Source organism: Trichomonas vaginalis, chromosome III, assembly GCF_026262505.1.
Source record: "Trichomonas vaginalis G3 chromosome III, whole genome shotgun sequence".
NCBI classification, from domain to species: domain Eukaryota; phylum Parabasalia; order Trichomonadida; family Trichomonadidae; genus Trichomonas; species Trichomonas vaginalis.
The window spans coordinates 2,028,290-2,052,796 of NC_067205.1; the positions used below are offsets into that span (position 1 = coordinate 2,028,290).

General features: G+C 34.1%; 10 protein-coding genes and 1 pseudogene across 11 annotated transcripts, besides 3 other annotated features; 8 read left to right on the forward strand and 3 right to left on the reverse strand.

Moving 5' to 3' along the window:
• Positions 1-8,081: 8,081 nt before the first annotated feature.
• TVAGG3_0624280 (HNH endonuclease family) lies at positions 8,082-8,786 on the reverse strand (the record flags this gene model as incomplete). The annotated part of the gene is made up of 1 exon (XM_051240476.1): positions 8,082-8,786. One exon carries the CDS (start codon positions 8,784-8,786, stop codon positions 8,082-8,084), a length of 705 nt encoding a protein of 234 aa, XP_051087063.1.
• Positions 8,787-9,408: 622 nt separating this feature from the next.
• Positions 9,409-10,929: a mobile genetic element.
• Positions 10,930-12,122: 1,193 nt separating this feature from the next.
• TVAGG3_0624300 (uncharacterized protein) lies at positions 12,123-12,359 on the forward strand (the record flags this gene model as incomplete). Its single annotated transcript, XM_001298938.1, has 1 exon — positions 12,123-12,359. The coding sequence occupies one exon, from the start codon at positions 12,123-12,125 to the stop codon at positions 12,357-12,359; it is 237 nt and encodes a 78-aa protein (XP_001298939.1).
• A 165-nt stretch (positions 12,360-12,524) lies between these two features.
• Positions 12,525-12,845, forward strand: TVAGG3_0624310 (uncharacterized protein; the record flags this gene model as incomplete). The annotated part of the gene is made up of 1 exon (XM_001298937.1): positions 12,525-12,845. The coding sequence occupies one exon, from the start codon at positions 12,525-12,527 to the stop codon at positions 12,843-12,845; it is 321 nt and encodes a 106-aa protein (XP_001298938.1).
• A 409-nt stretch (positions 12,846-13,254) lies between these two features.
• Positions 13,255-14,073: a mobile genetic element.
• Positions 14,074-15,987: 1,914 nt separating this feature from the next.
• Positions 15,988-16,230, forward strand: TVAGG3_0624330 (serine threonine-protein phosphatase family; the record flags this gene model as incomplete). The annotated part of the gene is made up of 1 exon (XM_051240477.1): positions 15,988-16,230. One exon carries the CDS (start codon positions 15,988-15,990, stop codon positions 16,228-16,230), a length of 243 nt encoding a protein of 80 aa, XP_051087064.1.
• A 25-nt stretch (positions 16,231-16,255) lies between these two features.
• Positions 16,256-16,822, reverse strand: TVAGG3_0624340 (uncharacterized protein; the record flags this gene model as incomplete). Its single annotated transcript, XM_051240478.1, has 1 exon — positions 16,256-16,822. A coding segment is annotated over one exon (567 nt), but the record flags the coding sequence as incomplete, so codon positions are not given.
• A 711-nt stretch (positions 16,823-17,533) lies between these two features.
• Positions 17,534-24,507: part of a mobile genetic element that runs on past the window's edge.
• Positions 19,068-19,704, reverse strand: TVAGG3_0624360 (uncharacterized protein; the record flags this gene model as incomplete). The annotated part of the gene is made up of 1 exon (XM_051240479.1): positions 19,068-19,704. A coding segment is annotated over one exon (637 nt), but the record flags the coding sequence as incomplete, so codon positions are not given.
• On the forward strand, positions 19,815-20,216 carry TVAGG3_0624370 (uncharacterized protein; the record flags this gene model as incomplete). The annotated part of the gene is made up of 1 exon (XM_051240480.1): positions 19,815-20,216. One exon carries the CDS (start codon positions 19,815-19,817, stop codon positions 20,214-20,216), a length of 402 nt encoding a protein of 133 aa, XP_051087067.1.
• On the forward strand, positions 20,236-20,388 carry TVAGG3_0624380 (uncharacterized protein; the record flags this gene model as incomplete). Its single annotated transcript, XM_051240481.1, has 1 exon — positions 20,236-20,388. One exon carries the CDS (start codon positions 20,236-20,238, stop codon positions 20,386-20,388), a length of 153 nt encoding a protein of 50 aa, XP_051087068.1.
• On the forward strand, positions 20,407-20,991 carry TVAGG3_0624390 (phage tail repeat-like family; the record flags this gene model as incomplete). The annotated part of the gene is made up of 1 exon (XM_051240482.1): positions 20,407-20,991. The coding sequence occupies one exon, from the start codon at positions 20,407-20,409 to the stop codon at positions 20,989-20,991; it is 585 nt and encodes a 194-aa protein (XP_051087069.1).
• TVAGG3_0624400 lies at positions 21,033-22,795 on the forward strand (annotated as a pseudogene). The gene has a single exon. A coding segment is annotated over exon 1 (1,763 nt).
• TVAGG3_0624410 (uncharacterized protein) lies at positions 23,343-24,203 on the forward strand (the record flags this gene model as incomplete). The annotated part of the gene is made up of 1 exon (XM_051240483.1): positions 23,343-24,203. One exon carries the CDS (start codon positions 23,343-23,345, stop codon positions 24,201-24,203), a length of 861 nt encoding a protein of 286 aa, XP_051087070.1.

A 24,507-nucleotide genomic window follows, 5' to 3' on the forward strand; every position in this document is an offset into this window, starting at 1 on the left:
TGTCAAGGTTTCATCGTAAATGATTTGTCAAAACTTCATCGTAAATGCTTTGTCAAAACTTCATCGAAACTAAACATAAATGCTTTGTCATGATTTCATCGTAAATGCTTTGTCATGACTTCTTCGTAATGAGTGTAAATGACCAAAAATAATGTTTAGGTGAAGAGGTGAGATCTCACCCGTTTTTTCACCTGTTTTTTCACCCTCATGTTTTATCATGACTTCTTCGTAAATGATTTGTCATGACTTCATCGTATATGTTTTGTCAAGACTTCATCGTAAATGCTTCATCGAATTTCATCGTAAATGCTTTGTCATGACTTCTTCGTAATGAGTGTAAATGACCAAAAATAATGTTTAGGGTAGATGGTTAGATATAACCCAATAACTACCCTCATTTCATTCTATACACAATTTACATCATAGACGATTTAATAGATAAAATATATTTTATGTCTGTAATTAATTAGTTATTAATGTAGCGGATGAACTGCAGAAATATATTTTATCGTTAATGTTTTCGTAAATATTTTTAGGATACTTTCACCAAATAATGTTTATATCAGATGAAACAGTAAATTTTTATCTATTAAATCGTCTATGATGTAAATTGTGTATAGAATGAAATGAGGGTAGTTATTGGTTATATCTAACCATCTACCCTAAACATTATTTTTGGTCATTTACACTCATTACGAAGAAGTCATGACAAAGCATTTACGATGAAATTCGATGAAGCATTTACGATGAAGTCTTGACAAAACATATACGATGAAGTCATGACAAATCATTTACGAAGAAGTCATGATAAAACATGAGGGTGAAAAAACAGGTGAAAAAACGGGTGAGATCTCACCTCTTCACCTAAACATTATTTTTGGTCATTTACACTCATTACGAAGAAGTCATGACAAAGCATTTACGATGAAATTCGATGAAGCATTTACGATGAAGTCTTGACAAAACATATACGATGAAGTCATGACAAATCATTTACGAAGAAGTCATGATAAAACATGAGGGTGAAAAAACAGGTGAAAAAACGGGTGAGATCTCACCTCTTCACCTAAACATTATTTTTGGTCATTTACACTCATTACGAAGAAGTCATGACAAAGCATTTACGATGAAATCATGACAAAGCATTTATGTTTAGTTTCGATGAAGTTTTGACAAAGTGTTTACGTTTATGTTTGACAAAGCATATACGATGAAGTTTTGACAAAACATATACGATGAAGTCATGACAAAACATATACGAAGAAGTCATAACAAAGCATTTACGATGAAGTTATGACAAAACATATACGATGAAGTTTTGACAAAGCATTTACGATGAAGTTTTGACAAATCATTTACGATGAAGTTTTGACAAATCATTTACGATGAAACCTTGACAAATCATATACGATGAAACCTTGACAAATCATATACGATGAACCCTTGACAAACATATACAATGAACCCTTGACAAACATATACAATGAACCCTTGACAAAGCATATACGATGAAGTCATGACAAAACATATACGAAGAAGTCTTGACAAAGTGTTTACGTTTAAATTCGATGAAGCATTTACGATGAAGTCTTGACAAAGTCTTGACAAAACATATACGATGAAGTCATGACAAAACATATACGAAGAAGTCTTGACAAAGTGTTTACGTTTAAATTCGATGAAGCATTTACGATGAAGTCTTGACAAAATCTTGACAAAACATATACGATGAAGTTTTGACAAAGCATTTACGATGAAGTTTTGACAAATCATTTACGATGAAACCTTGACAAAGCATTTACGATGAAGTTATGACAAAACATATACGATGAAGTCATGACAAATCATTTACGATGAAGTCATGACAAAACATATACGATGAAGTCATGACAAAACATATACGAAGAAGTCTTGACAAAGTGTTTACGTTTAAATTCGATGAAGCATTTACGATGAAGTCTTGACAAAGTCTTGACAAAACATATACGATGAAGTCATGACAAAACATATACGAAGAAGTCTTGACAAAGTGTTTACGTTTAAATTCGATGAAGCATTTACGATGAAGTCTTGACAAAGTCTTGACAAAACATATACGATGAAGTTTTGACAAAGCATTTACGATGAAGTTTTGACAAAGCATTTACGATGAAGTTTTGACAAATCATTTACGATGAAACCTTGACAAAGCATTTACGATGAAGTTATGACAAAACATATACGATGAAGTCATGACAAAACATATACGAAGAAGTCATGACAAAACATATACGATGAAGTCATGACAAAACATATACGATGAAGTCATGACAAAACATATACGAAGAAGTCATGACAAAACATATACGAAGAAGTCTTGACAAAGTGTTTACGTTTAAATTCGATGAAGCATTTACGATGAAGTTATGACAAAGTCTTGACAAAACATATACGATGAAGTCATGACAAAACATATACGAAGAAGTCTTGACAAAGTGTTTACGTTTAAATTCGATGAAGCATTTACGATGAAGTCTTGACAAAACATATACGATGAAGTCATGACAAAGCATTTACGATGAAGTTTTGACAAATCATTTACGATGAAACCTTGACAAAGCATTTACGATGAAGTTTTGACAAAGCATTTACGATGAAATCATGACAAATCATTTACGATGAAATCATGACAAAACATATACGATGCAGTTTGACAAAACATTTACGTTTAGTTTACGATGAAGTCATGACAAAACATTTACGATGAAGTTTCGACAAAACATATACGTTTAAGTTCGATGAAGCATTTACGATGAAGTCTTGACAAAACATTTACGATGAAATCATGACAAAACATATACGATGCAGTTTGACAAAACATTTACGTTTAGTTTACGATGAAGTCTTGACAAAACATTTACGAAGAAGTCATGACAAAGCATTTACGATGAAGTCTTGACAAAACATTTACGAAGAAGTCATGACAAAGCATTTACGAAGAAGTCATGACAAAGCATTTACGATGAAATCTTGACAAAGTCTTGACAAAACATTTACGATGAAATCTTGACAAATCATATACGAAGAAATCTTGACAAAACATTTACGATGAAGCATTTACGATGAAATCTTGACAAATCATTTACGTTTATGTTTGACAAAGCATATACGATGAACCCTTGACAAAACATTTACGAAGAAGTCATGACAAAGCATTTACGATGAAATCTTGACAAAACATTTACGATGAAATCTTGACAAAGCATTTACGAAGAAGTCATGACAAAGTCTTGACAAAACATATACGATGAAACCTTGACAAATTCATGAGGGTGAAAAATTAGGTGAGAAAACAGGTGAGATCTCACCTCTTCACCTAAACATTATTTTTGGGTCATTTACACTCATTACGAAGAAACCTTGACAAAGTATTTACGAAGAAATCATGACAAAGCATTTACGATGAAATCATGACAAATCATTTACGAAGAAATCATGACAAACATATACGATGAAGTCTTGACAAAGTCTTGACAAAACATATACGAAGAAGTCTTGACAAAGTCTTGACAAAACATTTACGATGAAATCTTGACAAAACATATACGATGAACCCTTGACAAAGCATTTACGATGAAGCATTTACGAAGAAGTTTGACAAATCATTTACGTTTAGTTTCGATGCAGTTTGACAAAACATATACGATGAATTCTTGACAAAGCATTTACGATGAAGTCATGACAAAACATTTACGATGAAGTCTTGACAAAGTCTTGACAAAACATATACGAAGAAGTCATGACAAACATATACGATGAACCCTTGACAAAGCATTTACGATGAAGCATTTACGAAGAAGTTTGACAAAGTCTTGACAAAACATTTACGATGAAGTCATGACAAAACATTTACGATGAAGTCTTGACAAAGTCTTGACAAAACATATACGAAGAAGTCATGACAAACATATACGATGAACCCTTGACAAATCATATACGATGAAACCTTGACAAACATATACGATGAAACCTTGACAAAGCATTTACGATGAAGTCATGACAAAGCATATACGATGAAATACTTGTAAATGAAGCTTTATAAAGTATGATTGGAATTTATTTTTGCCTTCCTCCTGAACTGTTGTCAAAATGTCATGTTGTCATCATTTTTAAAAGAAGTTAATTGACATGGTAGCACATGGTAACATGGTAGCACCTTCAGTTCTTCAAAAATAATTCATAAATACCTTCCTCCTTTCGTACCTGTTGTCAAAATGTCATGTTGTCAGTAATTTTAAAAGAAGTTAAATAACCGAGTGACACATGGTGACGTGGTGACGCTATCAGTTATTCAAAAATAATTCATAAATGCCTTCCTCCTGGATTGTTGTCAAAATGTCATGTTGTCTCATTTTTTTCAGAGAAGTTAAATAACCGAGTGACACATAGTGACATAGTGACACCTTCAGTTCTTCAAAAATAATTAATTATTGAATAACCTGAAACCATTAATGAAAACATAACTGAGCGTCACATAGTGACGTGGTGACACCTTCAGTTCTTCAAAAATAATTCATAAATGCCTTCCTCCTGGATTGTTGTCAAAATGTCATGTTGTCAGTAATTTTAGGAGAAGTTAATTAACCTGGTGACATGGTGACGTGGTGACACTGAAAACATTTACGATGAAGTTTTGACAAAGCATATACGATGAAACCTTGACAAAGCATTTACAATGAAGTTTTGACAAAGCATATACGATGAAACCTTGACAAAGCATTTACGAAGAAATCATGACAAAGCATTTACGATGAAGTTTTGACAAAGTGTTTACGATGAAGTCATGACAAAACATATACGAAGAAATCATGACAAAGCATTTACGATGAAGTTTTGACAAAGTGTTTACGATGAAGTCATGACAAAACATATACGATGAAACCTTGACAAAGTGTTTACGAAGAAATCATGACAAAGTGTTTACGAAGAAATCATGACAAATCATTTACGAAGAAATCATGACAAACATATACGAAGAAGTCATGACAAAGCATTTACGATGAAATCATGACAAATCATTTACGATGAAATCATGACAAAACATATACGATGAAACCTTGACAAAGCATTTACGATGAAATCATGACAAAGCATTTACGATGAAATCATGACAAATCATTTACGATGAAATCATGACAAAACATATACGATGAAACCTTGACAAAGCATTTACGATGAAATCATGACAAAGCATTTACGATGAAACCTTGACAAAGCATTTACGATGAAATCATGACAAAGCATTTACGATGAAATCATGACAAAGCATTTACGATGAAGCATTTACGAAGAAGTCATGACAAAACATATACGATGAATTCTTGACAAAGTCATGACAAAACATATACGATGCAGTTTGACAAAACATTTACGATGAAACCTTGACAAAGCATTTACGATGAAGCATTTACGATGAAGTTTGACAAATCATTTACGTTTAGTTTCGATGCAGTTTGACAAAACATATACGATGAATTCTTGACAAAGCATTTACGATGAAGTCATGACAAAACATTTACGATGAAGTCTTGACAAAGTCTTGACAAAACATATACGAAGAAGTCATGACAAACATATACGATGAAACCTTGACAAAACATATACGATGAAACCTTGACAAAGCATTTACGATGAAATCATGACAAAGCATTTACGATGAAACCTTGACAAAGCATTTACGATGAAATCATGACAAAGCATTTACGATGCAGTTTGACAAAGCATATACGATGAAACCTTGACAAAGCATTTACGATGAAATCATGACAAAGCATTTACGATGAAGCATTTACGAAGAAGTCATGACAAAACATATACGATGAATTCTTGACAAAGTCATGACAAAACATATACGATGCAGTTTGACAAAACATTTACGATGAAACCTTGACAAAGCATTTACGATGAAGCATTTACGATGAAGTTTGACAAATCATTTACGTTTAGTTTCGATGCAGTTTGACAAAACATATACGATGAATTCTTGACAAAGCATTTACGATGAAGTCATGACAAAACATTTACGATGAAGTCTTGACAAAGTCTTGACAAAACATATACGAAGAAGTCATGACAAACATATACGATGAAACCTTGACAAATCATATACGATGAACCCTTGACAAACATATACAATGAACCCTTGACAAAGCATATACGATGAAGTCATGACAAAGCATTTACGATGAAGTCATGACAAAGCATATACGATGAAATACTTGTAAATGAAGCTTTATAAAGTATGATTGGAATTTATTTTTGCCTTCCTCCTGAACTGTTGTCAAAATGTCATGTTGTCATCATTTTTAAAAGAAGTTAATTGACATGGTAGCACATGGTAACATGGTAGCACCTTCAGTTCTTCAAAAATAATTCATAAATACCTTCCTCCTTTCGTACCTGTTGTCAAAATGTCATGTTGTCAGTAATTTTAAAAGAAGTTAAATAACCGAGTGACACATGGTGACGTGGTGACGCTATCAGTTATTCAAAAATAATTCATAAATGCCTTCCTCCTGGATTGTTGTCAAAATGTCATGTTGTCTCATTTTTTTCAGAGAAGTTAAATAACCGAGTGACACATAGTGACATAGTGACACCTTCAGTTCTTCAAAAATAATTAATTATTGAATAACCTGAAACCATTAATGAAAACATAACTGAGCGTCACATAGTGACGTGGTGACACCTTCAGTTCTTCAAAAATAATTCATAAATGCCTTCCTCCTGGATTGTTGTCAAAATGTCATGTTGTCAGTAATTTTAGGAGAAGTTAATTAACCTGGTGACATGGTGACGTGGTGACACTGAAAACATTTACGATGAAGTTTTGACAAAGCATATACGATGAAACCTTGACAAAGCATTTACAATGAAGTTTTGACAAAGCATTTACGATGAAACCTTGACAAAGCATTTACGATGAAGTTTTGACAAAGCATTTACGATGAAGTTTTGACAAAGCATATACGATGAAACCTTGACAAAGCATTTACGAAGAAATCATGACAAAGCATTTACGATGAAGTTTTGACAAAGTGTTTACGATGAAGTCATGACAAAACATATACGATGAAACCTTGACAAAGTGTTTACGAAGAAATCATGACAAAGTGTTTACGAAGAAATCATGACAAATCATTTACGAAGAAATCATGACAAACATATACGAAGAAGTCATGACAAAGCATTTACGATGAAATCATGACAAATCATTTACGATGAAATCATGACAAAACATATACGATGAAACCTTGACAAAGCATTTACGATGAAATCATGACAAAGCATTTACGATGAAACCTTGACAAATCATTTACGATGAAATCATGACAAAGCATTTACGATGCAGTTTGACAAAGCATATACGATGAAACCTTGACAAAGCATTTACGATGAAATCATGACAAAGCATTTACGATGAAGCATTTACGAAGAAGTCATGACAAAACATATACGATGAATTCTTGACAAAGTCATGACAAAACATATACGATGCAGTTTGACAAAACATTTACGATGAAACCTTGACAAATCATTTACGATGAAGCATTTACGATGAAGTTTGACAAATCATTTACGATGAAATCATGACAAAGCATTTACGATGAAGCATTTACGAAGAAGTCATGACAAAACATATACGATGAATTCTTGACAAAGTCATGACAAAACATATACGATGCAGTTTGACAAAACATTTACGATGAAACCTTGACAAATCATTTACGATGAAGCATTTACGATGAAGTTTGACAAATCATTTACGATGAAATCATGACAAAACATATACGATGCAGTTTGACAAAACATTTACGATGCAGTTTGACAAAACATTTACGATGAAGTCATGACAAATCATTTACGATGAAATCTTGACAAATCATTTACGATGAAATCATGACAAAACATATACGAAGAAATCATGACAAAACATTTACGTTTAGTTTCGACAAAACATATACGATGAAGTTTATACAGTAATGTTAGTCATGAATGTTTGTCCTACGTGTTGGCGTTAGTGTTGAAAAATAATGTTTGTCCTACATGAAGCCGTACAAGCGTTTGAATTTGTTTATGAATAAAATTACACTCTTGTTTTCTGTATCTATCATACAAACATAAGCAGCACCTGTTTTTGTAAAGTTTATATGAAGTTTTCGATAGTTAAGACCTGTATAATAATAGAATGCGTCTTCATTCTCAACATAGTAGGAGAACTCAAACGAATGCTTACCATAATCTGTTATTTCAACAGCTTCGTCAGATATTTCATCAACGAACTCATAAACTATATCGCCATACTTGCTTTTATTTCTATTGTTTTCAGATCTAGAACACCAACGAAGGTTTGAGATTCTGTTGTCCGTTCTATCATGATTTATATGGTCTATTTCTTTCAAATTGTTTGGATTTTCAATCCACTGTTCTGCAATAATTCTATGCTTTAAATGTATTTTCTTGTTTAAACTAAGCACAATATAACCATAATTATTTAAGTATTCACTCATAATATGTTTGTCTTTCTTTCGACGAATAGTAAAAGGATATGTCGTACAAATCTCATAATCTTCATGATTTCTTAATGTTTCCCATTGAGTTTGTTCCCCACTAACGTTCTCATTGACGTCTTCAATATCTTCTTCCTCACTGAACTCGTCAATATTTTCACTAGCTCCTTCTGTAATGTTTTCATCGGCATTGTCATTGACTTCTTCTGTAATGTTAGATGTTGTTGTTTCGCTCATGTTCTTTCACTAATGTTAAAAAGTTATGTTGTACGAATTTTGAACAGAATTTAGAGCAGTTATGAAACAATGAAGTATTTTTACGCTATTGAAAGGAACTATGAGAGTGAAGTACATGACAGCAATGACAAAAGGAACTAATATCAAACCTAATGAAATCGCTCACGAGGACATAGAGTTTAACAAGTACTTTGTGGAGTATCTTATAAGTGAAGAGTATGTAAGACCTTACTTCATGTTTGACAGCATGAATGAGGATGTTATTTCATGGTTAAAGAATATAAGCAATGTTTTCGGTAAGTACGTCATAGATGACAAATGTCTTGTTGTATTTTATGAGACAGCAATACGAACACAGGAACTAATGGATATTATGCACTCAACAGCAAAGAAAGAATTTAGTACTATTGGCATGAATGAACATTGCAGGAATGACATATACAACCTATGCTCACGAAAGCCTTACACAAAAGCAATACAAATGATAGAACATAAGTGTCTAAGGTCAGTAAATGAAATCATAACTGTCAGTGGTTATGAAAGAACTGTTAGCAAAGATGAGTGGAAACAGCTATTCATATTAAGGAAGGACGTTGCTGAACTAGTTAAACCTGTTGCACAAACATTGTTTCAGATAAGACCAGCAATGACTAAGAACCCTTTGACCTTAGTCAATGAGACCATAGAGGTTGAAGATAATGACATGAAAGAACTAGGAATGAATGAGAGAAGTTGTGAAGGATGTTTGAGTCAAAACACATGGTTCTTCAGAGCTGTTAAGAAACTTAGTAAAGAACGACAGAAATATTTTATAGAGAAGTATTGCAAAGGACATGTAAATGAATTGCTTGAAATAGAACTTAGAGATACTTTCACACTAAAGGACTTGAGAAGAAATAAGTACATGAGTGAGGACGGTATTGACATAGCTAGTGTTATAAATGACTTAAGAAGATGTGTTGTTGTTATTGACGGAGCACGTATGACATATCTAGTGAAAGATTATGATGGAATACGAGACACAACAACACTTGTGTCAGTAGATAGCAAGGAATTCAATAAGCTCATGAAGAGTGTTTATGTAGGACGTATTGAAGAGAAGGATGTGAACGCACTGATGATTTATGAAGCGGGTCAGAACAAGAACTATCTTATGAAGTCAGGCATGAGATTCTTTGACGAAAGAGATGACATTTACAGCTATTTCAGAGGATATGAGTATGAGGTACTGAATGAAGTAGATGAAAGCATTATTGAAGGATATTTGAAACATGTTCATGATGTCATATGTAATGAGGATGAAGAGCTTTATGAGTATGTTTTGAACTGGTTCGCCTACATCGTTCAAAATCCTTGTGGAAAGACTGGAACAGTACTTTTGTTAATAGGAAAGCAAGGAACTGGTAAGAATGTACTTAGTAATGTTCTATGCGAGCTCATTAGCAAGTACGCCAACAATAATATAACGGCAATAGAGAATGTGGTTGGTAGATTCAATGCTGCTATTGAGAACATGAAGCTCATCGTATGCAATGAACTAAGCTCATGCGATACGTCTAAGGTCATGAACCACGACGCACTAAAGTCAATAGTAACAGAGACTCAGTTGGACTTAAATCAGAAGTGTCAGCCAGTAAGAAAGATAGAGAATGTTTGTAATATCATCATGATATCTAACAACTTCAACTCAGTAAAGATTGACAAAGACGACAGAAGATTTGTTGTCATTGACGTAAGCAGCAGATACAAAGGAAATTACGAATATTTCTCAAATCTCATTGAAAGCTTTAATGAAGAGTTTTATTCAAACTTACTGACGTACTTCATGAAGAAAGATTTAAGTGAATTTGATGTAAGGAAGATACCATTCACCAGGGCTAAACAAGAACTCATCGAAATGAACAAAACACCTTACCAAATGTTTTACGAGGAGTTCTATGAAAAGTTTGTATCCGGATGGAATTGTACAGAGTGCTACAGAAGATATAAAGAATTTGCGAAGGAGAATGAATTCTTTGCATGTAGTTCAAATGTATTTGGTGGCAAGATGAGAGAATTTGTGAAGAGAAGTAGAAAGCGAGACGGTTCTGCAAGAAGTTATATTTACGAAGCAAGTATGATATTAGAAGGTCGTGGAAAGAAAGAAACAGTGAATTATGAGGAAGTGCTTGAAAAATTCATGGAGTACATGGGAAGCAATATAACATACAACAAAGACATATACAGTGAGTTTAAGTACTACTGTGAACAGCATGAGATTGAAGTAATGAGTAAAGGAGACTTTGAAACGCTTATGAAAGACAGTAAGGAGGTCGTTCATGAGAACAGTGTTGAAATAGTTCATGAGAACAGTGAGGAGGTCATACATGAATGCAATGATGAAATAGTTCACGATGTCGTTCGTGAAGAAGCCATTGCAACAAAGAATGAGATAAAAGATTTCATAGAACTTAACAAGGAGGAGTTTAAAGAAGGCTATGAAGTGAAAAGATGTGAAGAAGATTTCTTGGCGTATTTGAAGAAAAAGAGACTAAAGCCAATGGCTCAAAATAAGTTTCAATCGATGTTTGAAAAGAAACGTTTGAGCTATGGTGGTGTAAGAAGCACATATTACTTTGTTAAGAAGTGAGGACATTTATTTTTGTCGTTAGTGTTGGAGTTTGTGTTTGTTGTTAGCGTTTGTCATTTGTGCTGAAGTTAGTACTTGATGTTAGTGTTGGAGTTTGTGTTTGTTGTTAGTGAGAGAATAAATTAAATCATGAACTTTGCCATGGTCTCTGTCCCTAGTAGTTTTCATTAAGTTCTGGAAATAATGAAAGTCATAAACTTTACCATGGTCTCTGTCCCTAGTAGTTTTCATTAAGTTCTGGAAATAATGAAAGTCATAAACTTTACCATGGTCTCTGTCCCTAGTAGTTTTCATTATCTCACAGAGTTAATGAAAGTCATACTTTCTATCAGATGAAGCATGCAGATGAACATAATGAAAGTTAGTGAGTTTGCCACGAGTTATGAATAAAATATTGGCATATTAGATGAGATAGCTGATGAAACAGATGAAGATAAATTAAATCTTGGACTTTGCCACACTCTGTCCCTAGTTCCTCAAAATCCTTGACAACGTTGCTTAGAAATTTTGGTTCAAAACCTCATCTGATTTTAATCTGTTATGCTACCTGTTAAGTTTCGCGAGATTATAAATGTCATGGAGTTATATAAAAAGGAGAGACAGCTAGGGACACTGGAAGTACTTGTAAGGCTATCTGTTAAGATTGCGTGAAATACTAAAAAGTCATGAAATCCATTATCGCTGTGCTAGCTTCACCTTAGAGTAAAATGACGACTAAAGTCACTGAAGCAATGAAACAAAAGTTCTTGGTAGAATACATTAAATCAGGAACTATTCCAGAAGGTTTTTACATTCATACTATGAAGGATGGTAGAGTTCAGTTTAGAAAGATAAAGCAACCATTAGATAGAGAAGGAATTTTGAGAAAGATCAAACTTCATGAAGACAACATTGCTGAACTTAAGAAGAAGCTAGAAGAGTTGGAGAAAGGAAGAGAGTTATAAAGCAATGAATTCAACAGGGTGAAAAAACAGGTGAAAAAAGAGGTGAGATCTCACCACTTCACCTAAATATATTTTTGCGCTATGTTTTCATACGCGTGAAGGTAGTAATATCATTAATTTTTAAGTTTATTTTTTATTTTACTGAAAATTTTTATTTTGGATGTAATGACGAAAACTATTGAGATAACAAACTACAACGGTCATGAGTTCAAGAATTTGTTCTTCGTTCCTCGTGAAAATACATTCTATCAGATACGAGGGAGAAAGGGTAAAGTTAGTTTGAGCGTTTATGACTACAAGCATAATGGAAAGTTTATACAAGCATACGATACAAACGGTAAACGTGTTTCATTAGCTTTGTCAAAACTTACATACATTTATTTTGACAGTGATTTTGACCTATATGAAGAAGAAAGTGAGTCAGAAGAATATGAACTGTTATGTGAAGCACAGCAATGGGAGGAGTTGCAATACTTTTGTAAGTGAGAACGTTTATTTTTTACATTAGTGAAGTAGTTTGTGAAAACGTTAGTGAAGTGAAGTGGTTAGCGGCTTTGTAAATATTTAAGGTTAAGTTAGTGTTGTCGTTTGTGTTATAAAATATACGTTAACGGTTTTGTAAAGTGTCAAATTCACATATAATGGGTAAGGAGGCGCACAGTGCCTCAGTACCCTTGATATGTATACTAACTATGAAAATAGTTAGAACAAGATTTTGAAGCTCAAAACATTAAAAATTATTAAAGATTTGTATAATATGATTAAAAATGGGAAATAATATGAGGCAATATAAAGGAATATGAATATTAAATAAATATATCTAAATAGAAAGAATCAGAAAAATCAAATTATTGGCGCCAAAAATGTCACCTTTTTGGTGAGCCATTTCGGTATGAGATATTTTTTACAAAATCAATTTAGCTTACAGAATATCCCATTGCCTAAAGGCAAGAAAGGTCGTAGGGTCAATCCCTACGACCAAATCAAAGCTCTTGCTGTGATACATGACCACTGGGCCTTTCCCTGTGGTCAAACAAAACAATGGAAACGTTTGAAATTACAACAAATTGATGTATCTTATAGAGAAGTACGCAGATACTTCAAAGAAAATCATTTCACCAAGACGCGATTAGAGCATGCCGGGCCAGAAACAGCAGTAAGATATTGGGCGCTTTCACCCAATCTTATCTGGCACGCAGATGTTCATTATTTTAGGGGTGTTCGTGGCCAGTATATTTATGGCATAATCGACGATTTTAGCCGTAAAGTCCTAGCGTGTATACAAATACCAGATATGCTGGCAGCGACGACAGCGAACGTTGCGGCTTCCGCCTTCATTGAATTTGGCGCCCCTTATTGTTTCTGGACCGACAACGGTTCAGAAAATAGGGGCGCCTTTCAAGATCTACTTGATCTTTGGGGCGTCCAATGGCGGCATACAGACTCTCATTCTCCCTACCAAAATGGGAAGATTGAGAGATTCTGGCCGACATTGGAGCGCTGCCAAAGCATTCAGGCTATTCCTGCCTTTATTTGGGAGTACAATAATAACACACCGCATGAAGATCTCCCAATTAATCCATTAACTGGAACAAATTACACGCCAAATCAAATGTATCAGCTGAAACCGAAATACACAAATGCAGATACAGAAAGGTTGTGGCAAATATGGGATACAGATACAGGCATGACCGCTGTTGACACATTCACAGCGTAATAATAAACATAATTTTTTAATTTCATTTTTAACAAGTTTTTTTAAATGTATGTAATGAATAATTCATTAGAATATGATAATGCACATTGTAACAGAATAGAACAATCACCAAATTTTTTTTGAAATTAAAAAATAAAAGTAAAAAGTATAAAGTAATCTAACCAAAAAAGACATTTAAAAGAATTTTGGAAAAAACAGAATAAGGATAATGATATTATTTTAGATACACAATCGATGAACTGAAGAATAATCAAAAAAGGTAGTGGGGCTTCCAGGCGCGTTGCGCCCTCTAGCCCCGAAGATGTTTAGTATAAATGAAGTTTATATTCGGAGGGCTTCCAGGCGCGTTGCGCCCTCTAGCCCATAAGAAATTTTTCCCAAGACCCAAGAGGAGGACCGAACCCCAGCCGACCAGCCGGTGACAAAACCAAAACCGTTGTTATTTACATCATATTAATGGTGCCACTTTTTAAATGTCACTTTTTTCACTTTTCACAAATTATATATGTTTTCATGTTTTGTCACTTTTCTATCACTTTTCAGGTAAAAACATTTTTATTATTATATATAAATGAATTTTACAAAACCTCCGTTACCGTTCTTTGGAAATAAGAGTAAATGTAAAGATATTATATTGAGAGAACTTAAGAAACTACCGAATGGTCTAACATTTGTAGATTTGTTCGGTGGAAGTTTCTATATATCCCATTTGTGCCATACAATATTCCCAGACTCAAAGATTATATGCAATGACTTCGACAACTATATGGACCGTCTCAAACATATTCCAGACACAAACAATATATTGAAAGAGTTAAAAGAAAAGATACCTATAGGTAAGATGGAACGTATACCATTAGATAAGAAAAATATTGTGAGAGAGGTTTTGAAAAAAGCAGAATATATAGACTGGGATAGTATATCTGCTAGACTATTATATAGTGGTTCTATAAGAGTTCATGACATTGAAACACTTATGTCAAAAGTTTTATATCTTAACTATACAAATGTTTTCAAAGAGGACATAGAAAAATATATTGAGGGTATAGAGTTTGTGAGATGTCATTGGACAGAGTTGTATGAAAAATATAAAGACAAGGAAAATGTTTTCTTTATAGTGGACCCGCCGTTCTATAACACATGGGATTTTCAATACCAAGTAGACTGGACTTTGAGAGACTCTTTAGAAACTTTAGACGTTATACATAACCATCCATGCTTTTACTTTACATCCGATAAAAGTGGTTTGGAAACCGTTATGAGATGGTTAGAGGACATACATGACTATGAGTTTATATATGACAAGATAGAATATGAGAGAGGTCCTATAAACCGGAGAAAGTGTCACAATAAAGAAATTTTATTAGTAAGTAAATGTGGTTTGAAATAGGACTACTTGTTTTAGGTTTTTTCCATTGTGTCATTTATTTATTTGACGTGGCAGAAAGATATAGAGAATATGAAGATGAACCAATGCCTGCAAATGTTCAGCATATGTACTCGTAAGAGATATTTTTATCTAATATTAAATGGACGCACAGAACTTAGCGAATGCACAGCAACCTGGACAACCAAACCCAGAGAATATTCCAAATGAAGTTAGAATACAAACTGCAATGGCAAACTATGGTCAAGTGCCAACAGATGTACAAATGCAAACTGCCATGTCAAATGACGCTGCGTTAGGTTTGCCACCATGGTATGCAAATATGAGATGGAAGAAGTTTTTATACAAACCCTGAAGTGGGATATAAACAACTTTATGCAGATGACGCGAACACAGGAGTTGACCCAGAATATGTTTTCTACCAGAGGAGAAACAGAATGTATGAGCTCCAGTTAAAGAATGCTATGGAACTCAACAGGAAACGTAAGAGACTAGGCGGACATTAGATTTTTACATATAGTAAAATGGGTTTCTTCAGTAAGATAGGAAACTTCTTTCGAAATGTTGGAAGAGGTATATGGAATGGAATAAAATCTGTCGGAAGAGGAGTATGGAACGGTGTCAAAAATATTGGTAAAAGAGTAGGTCAGTTTGTTGGTATTATACCTAAAGACCCTGAACCAGAAGAGCAAGCTCCTGTTATACAACAGCCTGAACCTGCACCACAGTCTAGTTGGCAACCAAATCCAACACCTCAACCGTATTAAAAAATTATATTTTTATCGTTCGATAGTAGTTGTATATGAAACTAAGTTCTAAGTAAAACGCATGGTATAATGGAATTATTCTTTTTCTTCCATCTGTAGTAAACCATACTTGAAAGTCTGAAATACTTCCACTCGGCGGTTCATATAACTTTGTAGGTTTTTCGTAAAAGTCATTCATCAGACATAAGAAAGAGTTTTGCGCACCAGAAAATGAAGCATGAACAATAATAGCATCTGGGTCGAAAATATTTTCATATGTTCCATTAGGGTTTTCGACTTCATAATAGTCCGGGTGTACTGGATATGCAGCAGGCTGATTTAACATCCTCATAAATCTATACCATGCCAAGTTGTTATATTTTGTAGAAATATAAACGTTTTCTCCAAGGTCTTCTATTTTATTGATTTTAACAGTTGCATTTTTCCTGTCATAAATAATATCGAGATGGTATTCTCCTTCGTCAATGTTATACTGTTTTGCATATTCAATATAGATATCGTTTATTTTTTCTTGAAAAGCTTGAAGAGTTGTTTCTAAGTTTATAAGCAAATTAACTTGTAAAAGTTTTCCTTGTTCAAATTTCTCATACATACGTTTTTCTTTGTTATAGTATCGAACTTCAAAACCGACCGTAAATGGGAAACCATGTATGGCTTCTGAAATGAACTTCATTCTACGAAAGCCAATAGCTTTTGTGACGGATGGGTCTCTTAACCATCTTAATGGGTAGTCAAAACGATAGCCTTCATGCTTTACGGTATCTGTCTCAAACTTTTGACCGACATTAGTAAAAAGTTCATCTAATGGTTTAGTTGTAGCAACTCTTGAATTTTCTTTTTCTATTGGAAGCATATTTTATCTAGAATAAAAATGTCAAATGAAACAGCGTCTATGAGAGAAATACAACACAACCGACAACTCATTATGCAAGCTCTAAATAAGAACACAACAAACTTTTCAAACTATTCTAAGATATCTGAGTCATTGAAAGAAGGAAACTTAAAACTGACATTAAACCCAATGACAGATGAGTTTCTGTTTCAAGACAATAAGAACCATACTGTCTGTATAAATCCAACAAAAGGAACTTTAAACGAGAAACCTATAAATGAACTTCTTTTGAAAGCAGATGTTGACAACAAAGCTGACAAAGAATATGTAGACGATGCAATAGCAAAAGAAGAAGAAAGAGCTAACAATGCTTATGCAACAAAAGAACATACTCATCCTGAACTAGCAGACAAAACATATGTTGACAATAAAATGTCAAGTGAAGTGACAAGAGCTGAAAACGAATATTCTAAAAAGACTCATATACATTATATTAACCAAATACCAAGTCTTAAGGAAACATTAGAGACAAAAGCAGATAAGACTCATACACATTCTATATCTGATATTACAAACTTACAAGAAACCTTAAACAGGAAAAGTGACGTTGGACATACACATACTATTGCAAATATTACAAACTTACAAGAAACCTTAAACAGGAAAAGTGACGTTGGACATACACATACATCTTCTGAAATAACAGACTTAAACGTTAGCCTTGAAAAGAAAGCAGATAAAACATATGTCAATGAAATATACCAAAGTTTGATAGGAACAACAAAAAATATTGAAACTATTGTTGGTGACTTTTCTGTCAATGAAGAAAATAAATATTTTAGATGGCAGTTGGTACAGTCCTTAAAAAATGGTACACGGTGTAAACTCATTCCGAAAAATAACAATGAAATGTATGTAAGCTATAAAAAGAATGATGGTACACAAGTTAAAGTTCCATTAGACAACAACTGCTACTTAAACTTATATGGAGACGAACAAAAGAAATATTTAAGAGTTTATGAAATAGGCAGATATGACATTGCCTGACCCAGCTCCAGCACCACATTATTATGACTATGGAGATGACGACAGAACACCACATGTAGATGAACAAAAGCTAACATTATATTTAGATTATTATAGATATAAAAGATATAATGCAATAGAAAAAACGAGAATAGTATATTATTATACAGATGACAGAAATAAATATTATAGTCAAGATTTTACCTACCCTGAAAACATAAGATTATATTATAAAAAATATTCTGACACAAACCAGAAGAAACCTGAAATAGCTGCACTATATTTTAAGTTCAAAAAAGACAATCCTATAATATCTCATATGTTTGATTTAATGAACCCAGTAGGTTCTATTTATACATCTATGGATGCAAGAGGTCCTCAAGTAATGTTTGGTGTTGGTGCATGGGAACAAATAGTCGACAGGTTTTTGTATTGTGCAAACTCTTCAAAGGAAACAGGTGGAAGTAAAACGATTTCGGTGAAAATTTACCTGCACACAGTCATTACATAGATTTAAGTACATCTCAAGCAGGTTGGCATAAGCATAGATATTGGGATTGGTCAGGAATGACAAAAGGTAAAGGATATGATGTTAAAGACGACGTTAAGTTTGCTATAAATTGTTACTGGAGTGACACTCAGGGAGAAGGAAACCATACACATTTCGTTTCAGGATATACGCAAACAACGGGACAAAGTAAAGAATACATGCCACCTTACATGACAGTTTACGCATGGTATAGAATTGCTTAGTCGTCATTTTCAACTTCTTTAGCATATTCGCCAGGAGTTGTCTTATATTTGTTAGGAAATGTCTTTGAAAGTATACCACCTTGAACTTTGACAAGTTTGAAACGAGGTCTGACAATAGTAGTTTTATCTTCTGCTTGCAGTGTGTACATTTTGCCATGTTTGCCTAAAACTTCATAATATTCTCTTGTATACTTTCTTCTATTTTTACGAACACGAATGTGAGTACCTGTCGGGTTCCCATTGTTGTCATAGTCAATAGTATTTTCATATGGGTCGCGTTTAGGTATTTCTATTTTTACTTTGTCACCTTTCTGAAGTTTGAAGCCCGGCATTCTTTCTTGTTTGTCTCTTTTGACTAAATTATTAAATATATAGTCTTTCTCTAAGTCAGGGTTGTTTTTCATTTCTTCGGGGGAGTGGTTTCCCAAACCTTTTTGTTTACGGTTATTGTAAATATTTAAAACTTGTCTCATCTTTGCCATGGAGAAGTGTCTATATTTGTCGTCATATGACATTTCATTTGCTTCACCACCTTGTGGTTGGTTTAAGTCTCTTAACATTTTTATACATCCGTCAATGACACCAAGAGCAGAATGGTTTTGGTCAACAATGAAATATTGGTTTACATTTTTTGAACGCAGATAGTTTTTAATATCATCTGATTTGAAAGAACTTTCACAGTCAGATGTCAGTTTTGTTGGATGGTATTTGTCAACGAATATTGTCAAAGCAGTTTTCACATCTAAAATATTTTTGGACCATAATGGTATGGCTTCACAGTATCTTGTGTTTTGACCAACAAATATTAACCAGTATGGAGGTCCATCTGTTCTAACTCTCGGAATGTTTTCCAAGATATCCATAAACCAAGCATTTGGTGTTGAACTAAAGATTTTTATCAGGAGTGCTTTCTTTGTCGCTTTAGAAACATAGAGGTCCTTGTTCGGATTCGTCATTTTTTACCCTGTAAGAAATGGGTTTATTTGGCGCATTAGCAGGAGTCGCATCTAGATTTTTACCCGCAGTGGGAACAATAGCCAGAGGTGCATTTGGAATTGGAAGGAAGATTTTGAGTACATTAGGTATACTGAAAGAGAAAGCACAACCTATTATACAAACTGTACAGAAAGGTTGGGATGTAGCACGAGATGCAACAAATCTTATTCCAAATCCTGAAACAAGAGGAAAAGTTCAAGGATGGATGGACAATGTAGGAAGACAAGCAGGAAACTATTATAACAAAGCAAATGACTACTATAACCAAGCAGGACACTATATGGACCAAGGTGAAAGATTCTTTAACAGAGGATATAACCATGCACAACAGTGGGTAAACAATAACCAACCTCAACCGCCTCAAACGTGGGGAATGTAAAGTTTTTTATTGAGATGAAATGAACAATGCAGCATTGAGACAAATGAGTTCAAGATGGATTTGTCGGCTTCCAGCATTTACACCACGTGTTTGTAAAGTTCTTCCTATACCTCAGGAAGTTTTAGACCGACTTAAAAAACCTAAACAACCAGTTGAAAACAAACCAAACTAAATTTTTTACTGAGATGAAATGACCGAAGAAGTTGAAACGGTAGATTTGACACCACAAACAAAAAGTTCAGAACCATTGTCAAAACCTGTCAAAGAACTTACAGATGAAGAGAAAAATTCAATAATAGAAAGTGCCAGGTCTGGAAATACAAACCCTAACTATAAAGTCACTTTTCATAGAAATGGAACGGCTAGTATCTCAAAAAAGAAACAGACTCTCACAAATAAAATATTGAAGTCTGAAGGAGCTTTCGAGACAACAGATGGAAAAGTTTACTTCACTGACCAACAGTTCATTATAGAACATCTCATTGACTTAGAGTCGAAATATTCTAAACTTTACAACAAACACAAAAAGTTGAAAGGAAAACAAAAACAAATGGCATATGATATTTATGAAGATGTTGACGACACAACTGTTCCTGCAAGTGAAGTAAAGTCAGAGGAACCAAAAAGTGACGCAAAACCGATAGAAGAAGAAAAACCAAAAACTGAAGATAAACCAAAACCAAAGTTTAGTTTCCAAACTAAACCAAGTCAACCTTCATTAGCTGGTATGGGTTGGCGTCAAAGACTTATGGCAGCAGGCGGTTATGTAAAGTAAAGAAATTTTTTTTTATTTTTATAAAAATGCCCCCATATAGAATGGATAGAAAGTCTGCTAGAATAAAAGCAGAGTTACAAAGATATGGTTGGAGAGTTTCGAAGAATTTTAAATATAGGAAGGGAAGACCCATAAAAGTCTATGACAAATTGTCTGGTCTTCGCTACGAAATGGATTTGGAAACAGCACGTGCCAATTATCCAAACAGACTAGAGAGGTTAGAAGAAGAACGTCTTATGGACATGCCTTTCGATGTTAGTGAACCTCAAGTTGAAGGACACGACGGCTTTGCCAGATTCTACTGGAAACATGACGAACAATTGCATCCTTTGAGAAGGAAAAAAGGAAAAGGTGAAGACACACATGCTCCCATGGAAAGAACAAGATATGCATATGAAAAGTATCGTGAAGTTAGAAGTCAAATTACATCTGGTCGAACCTTTACAGTAAACTTTGACGAAGGAAAGAACAAAGAAGGCTTCATGGGAGTACTTGCTGCCATACAAGACGGAAATAAGAAAGGACACAATCTCAGATTGACCATAACAGATTTGGATGGTCACATTTACTATGCACATGGCAATGAACAAACAGCCGCAAAACTTCTTGACGCTTTCAAGACTACAAAGAGAGAACAAATGGTTGACTCCGACTCAGACATTTTGAATGCAATTGAAGGAATTGCAAGTATCAAGTTCGAATGGTACCAACCTAACCCTCAAGCAGTCAGACAACATGCTGGATACTTCCCGTTCATAAATAAGTCTGACATTGACTTGACAAGGTATGGAATTTACAATTCAATTGAAACAATTGTCAACGAACCTTGCATTCTTACATGTCTCAGGAACTCTGGTCTTGTTACAGATGAGAAGATGAAGTATCTTGAGTCATGTGTGAAGACAAGGTACATTCTCAGAGGTCAATTGGCAAAAATTGCACCGTTGGCAAATGTCAATATCCGAGTCAACATACCTACAGCTAAAGGTTCTTCACATGACGACTATGTTGTTGACAAAGACTTACCATGGTTGAAGATTGTAATTGTCCACAACCACTTCATGTTGAACGAAAGTCTTACAAACCCATTCTTTGGTAAAAGTAAGTGCAACATTGTCAGAGCTGTAAACATTCTTTTCGAGAAAGGTTTGTTGGAACCAATTCCAGATGACAAGCTGACAGAAACTTTTGTACCAAAAGACGAAACAAACTTTTCATTGTTAGCAAGACCAAAAGTTGTTCCAGACAAAGTTCTAGTACAAAAGAAGTACACAGTTCCACAGGGGTTGGTATGTTCGGATACCAACCTGAACCAGAAGAACTTCCAATGAGGTTGCAAGAACTTCAAGATGCTATAAACAAACTTCCATTGAGACATCCAATTGACGTCAAATTGTATTGGAGAGCATCTGAGTTAGGTCAGAAGGTTTTATATGAAACAGGTTGCTTCGACGATGTTTATGAGATAACAGGAGAAGTTTCTCAGAAGATAAGAGACTCACTTGAATTTCCACAAACTGGACCAATTGGTTGCGACAAGTTCGACTCAGATGAAAAGATATACTATGTAGACCTTAACGCTGCATACATGAGGTTTGTCCAATATATTCCGACTGGAATTCCAAACGAAGATAGTGAGTTCCCGGGAAGGAACTATACAGTTGGAAAAGTCATACAACAACTGTATGATATTAGGAAAGCTTCAAACCCCAAACTTGCAATGACACTCAAATTGCTTATGAATTCGACATGGGGATATTCCATTAAGAAACCTCAAGAGATGAAGAGTAAACATTATGAGAAGGTCGACAACTTTGTTGAAAGGTTTTCTCCTTTTGTTTTGAAGTACGAATTCACTCAAGGTCAAAGTGGCTTAGTAACCACATTAAAACCTATTGTCGAACATTGGTCTTACCCTCAGTTCGCAAAGGCAGTCCTTGACAACTACAACAAATTCTTCTCCGAAGTCAAATCCAAAGTGAAGGTTTACTATGAGAACATTGACGCACTCATGACGAACGAAGAAGGCTATAACAAACTCATTGAAATGGGAATGGTCGGTGAAAAGATGGGCTGTTTTAAGCTAGATAAGGTATTTTCCGAAGTTCATGTAATATCGAAAAGGAAATATTGGGGCATACTTGAAGACGGCACAGAAATAAAACATTGCATGAAATAAAAAATTTATTTTTAAAAAAGTGACGTTTTTTTTATTTTATTTGAAATGTACGCTGAGTTTGCTTATGTAAACACTAGAGATACAGATGGAAAATACGTTCAAATACTTCTTAACAAATTCAAGAAGCTATATGGCATACCATTTTAAAACAATATATTTTTACATATATTAAATGCTTCAGGTTGAAAAACAAAGAACAAAAGTAGCAGATACAAAACCGTTAGACTATATCTTTACAAATGCTGGTAGGACTATTTCAGATGAAGAAATTTCATCCCGAGCATACAGGTTTGACTATCCGATTCGTTGGCTTCAAAGTCCTTCAGATGCAAAGGCAATAGGATTTAGAAGAGTTTTGTTTTCAAATAGAACTAACGCATTTATGTTCGCAGTATATTTTCATGGGCAGTATAAAGGTTCTGATGGTCTAATAGACAAATTTGACGAAATGAGAATCTTTACAGTTCGTTCAGACGAAAGTCTTGAGAAAACTCTAAATGACTTTCAAACTCAAATGAACAAATATTATTGGGAATTTCAAGAAAAATACAACTCTTTACTAAATGGAACATACTATCTGAAACTAGAATATGACAAGATGAACTCCACCGTTTCATTTCAAAAGATTGAAATTAACCCTCCAAGAGATACAGAGTTTTTATTTTGGAAAGTAGACAAACGTTCTTGGGCACAATTTCTTCGGTTACTAAACCAGAACGAACCATTACCACCAGATGGTCCATTTAAATTTATACTTCCACCAGCAGATTTGATGGTTTATAGAAACGTGTTTGACCCTCAAAATGTTATGTGTCATGCAAGTTTCAGTTCAAGCAACAATAGTTTTCTATGTATTGGTAAGGACCTTTATGACTTTGCTTCTAAATTCTACGAACCACCTAGTAACAGTTTCTCTGACTTTCAAGTTTGGTTCACAACAAATGGTGTGCAACATATTATTCCATTGTACTATGACTTTTATCTCGAATTGTCTTTCATATATAACTACGGAAAAGTGCTGAAAAAGTATTGAATGTGAAGATATTAGAAAATAACATTTTTTCTAACATCGTAGAAAACTCATGAAAACAATTTATTTTTGACACTTTCACAAAAAACATAAAAAAGGTGAAGTTAAAATGAGATGTTTACTGAACTGGTTGGATGTCGCCTTCTGAGGTTATGTAGAACGGCTGACCCGAGAAGTGGAACAGTGCTCTGAGAATTTGTATAATTTGTGGAATTGGACTCTCTCTGTTTGGAAGTTGTATCCATGGGCGCTTTGCAAAGAACTTGAGAAGAGCTTCTTTCTTTGCTTGCTTTATGTCCTCGAAAGG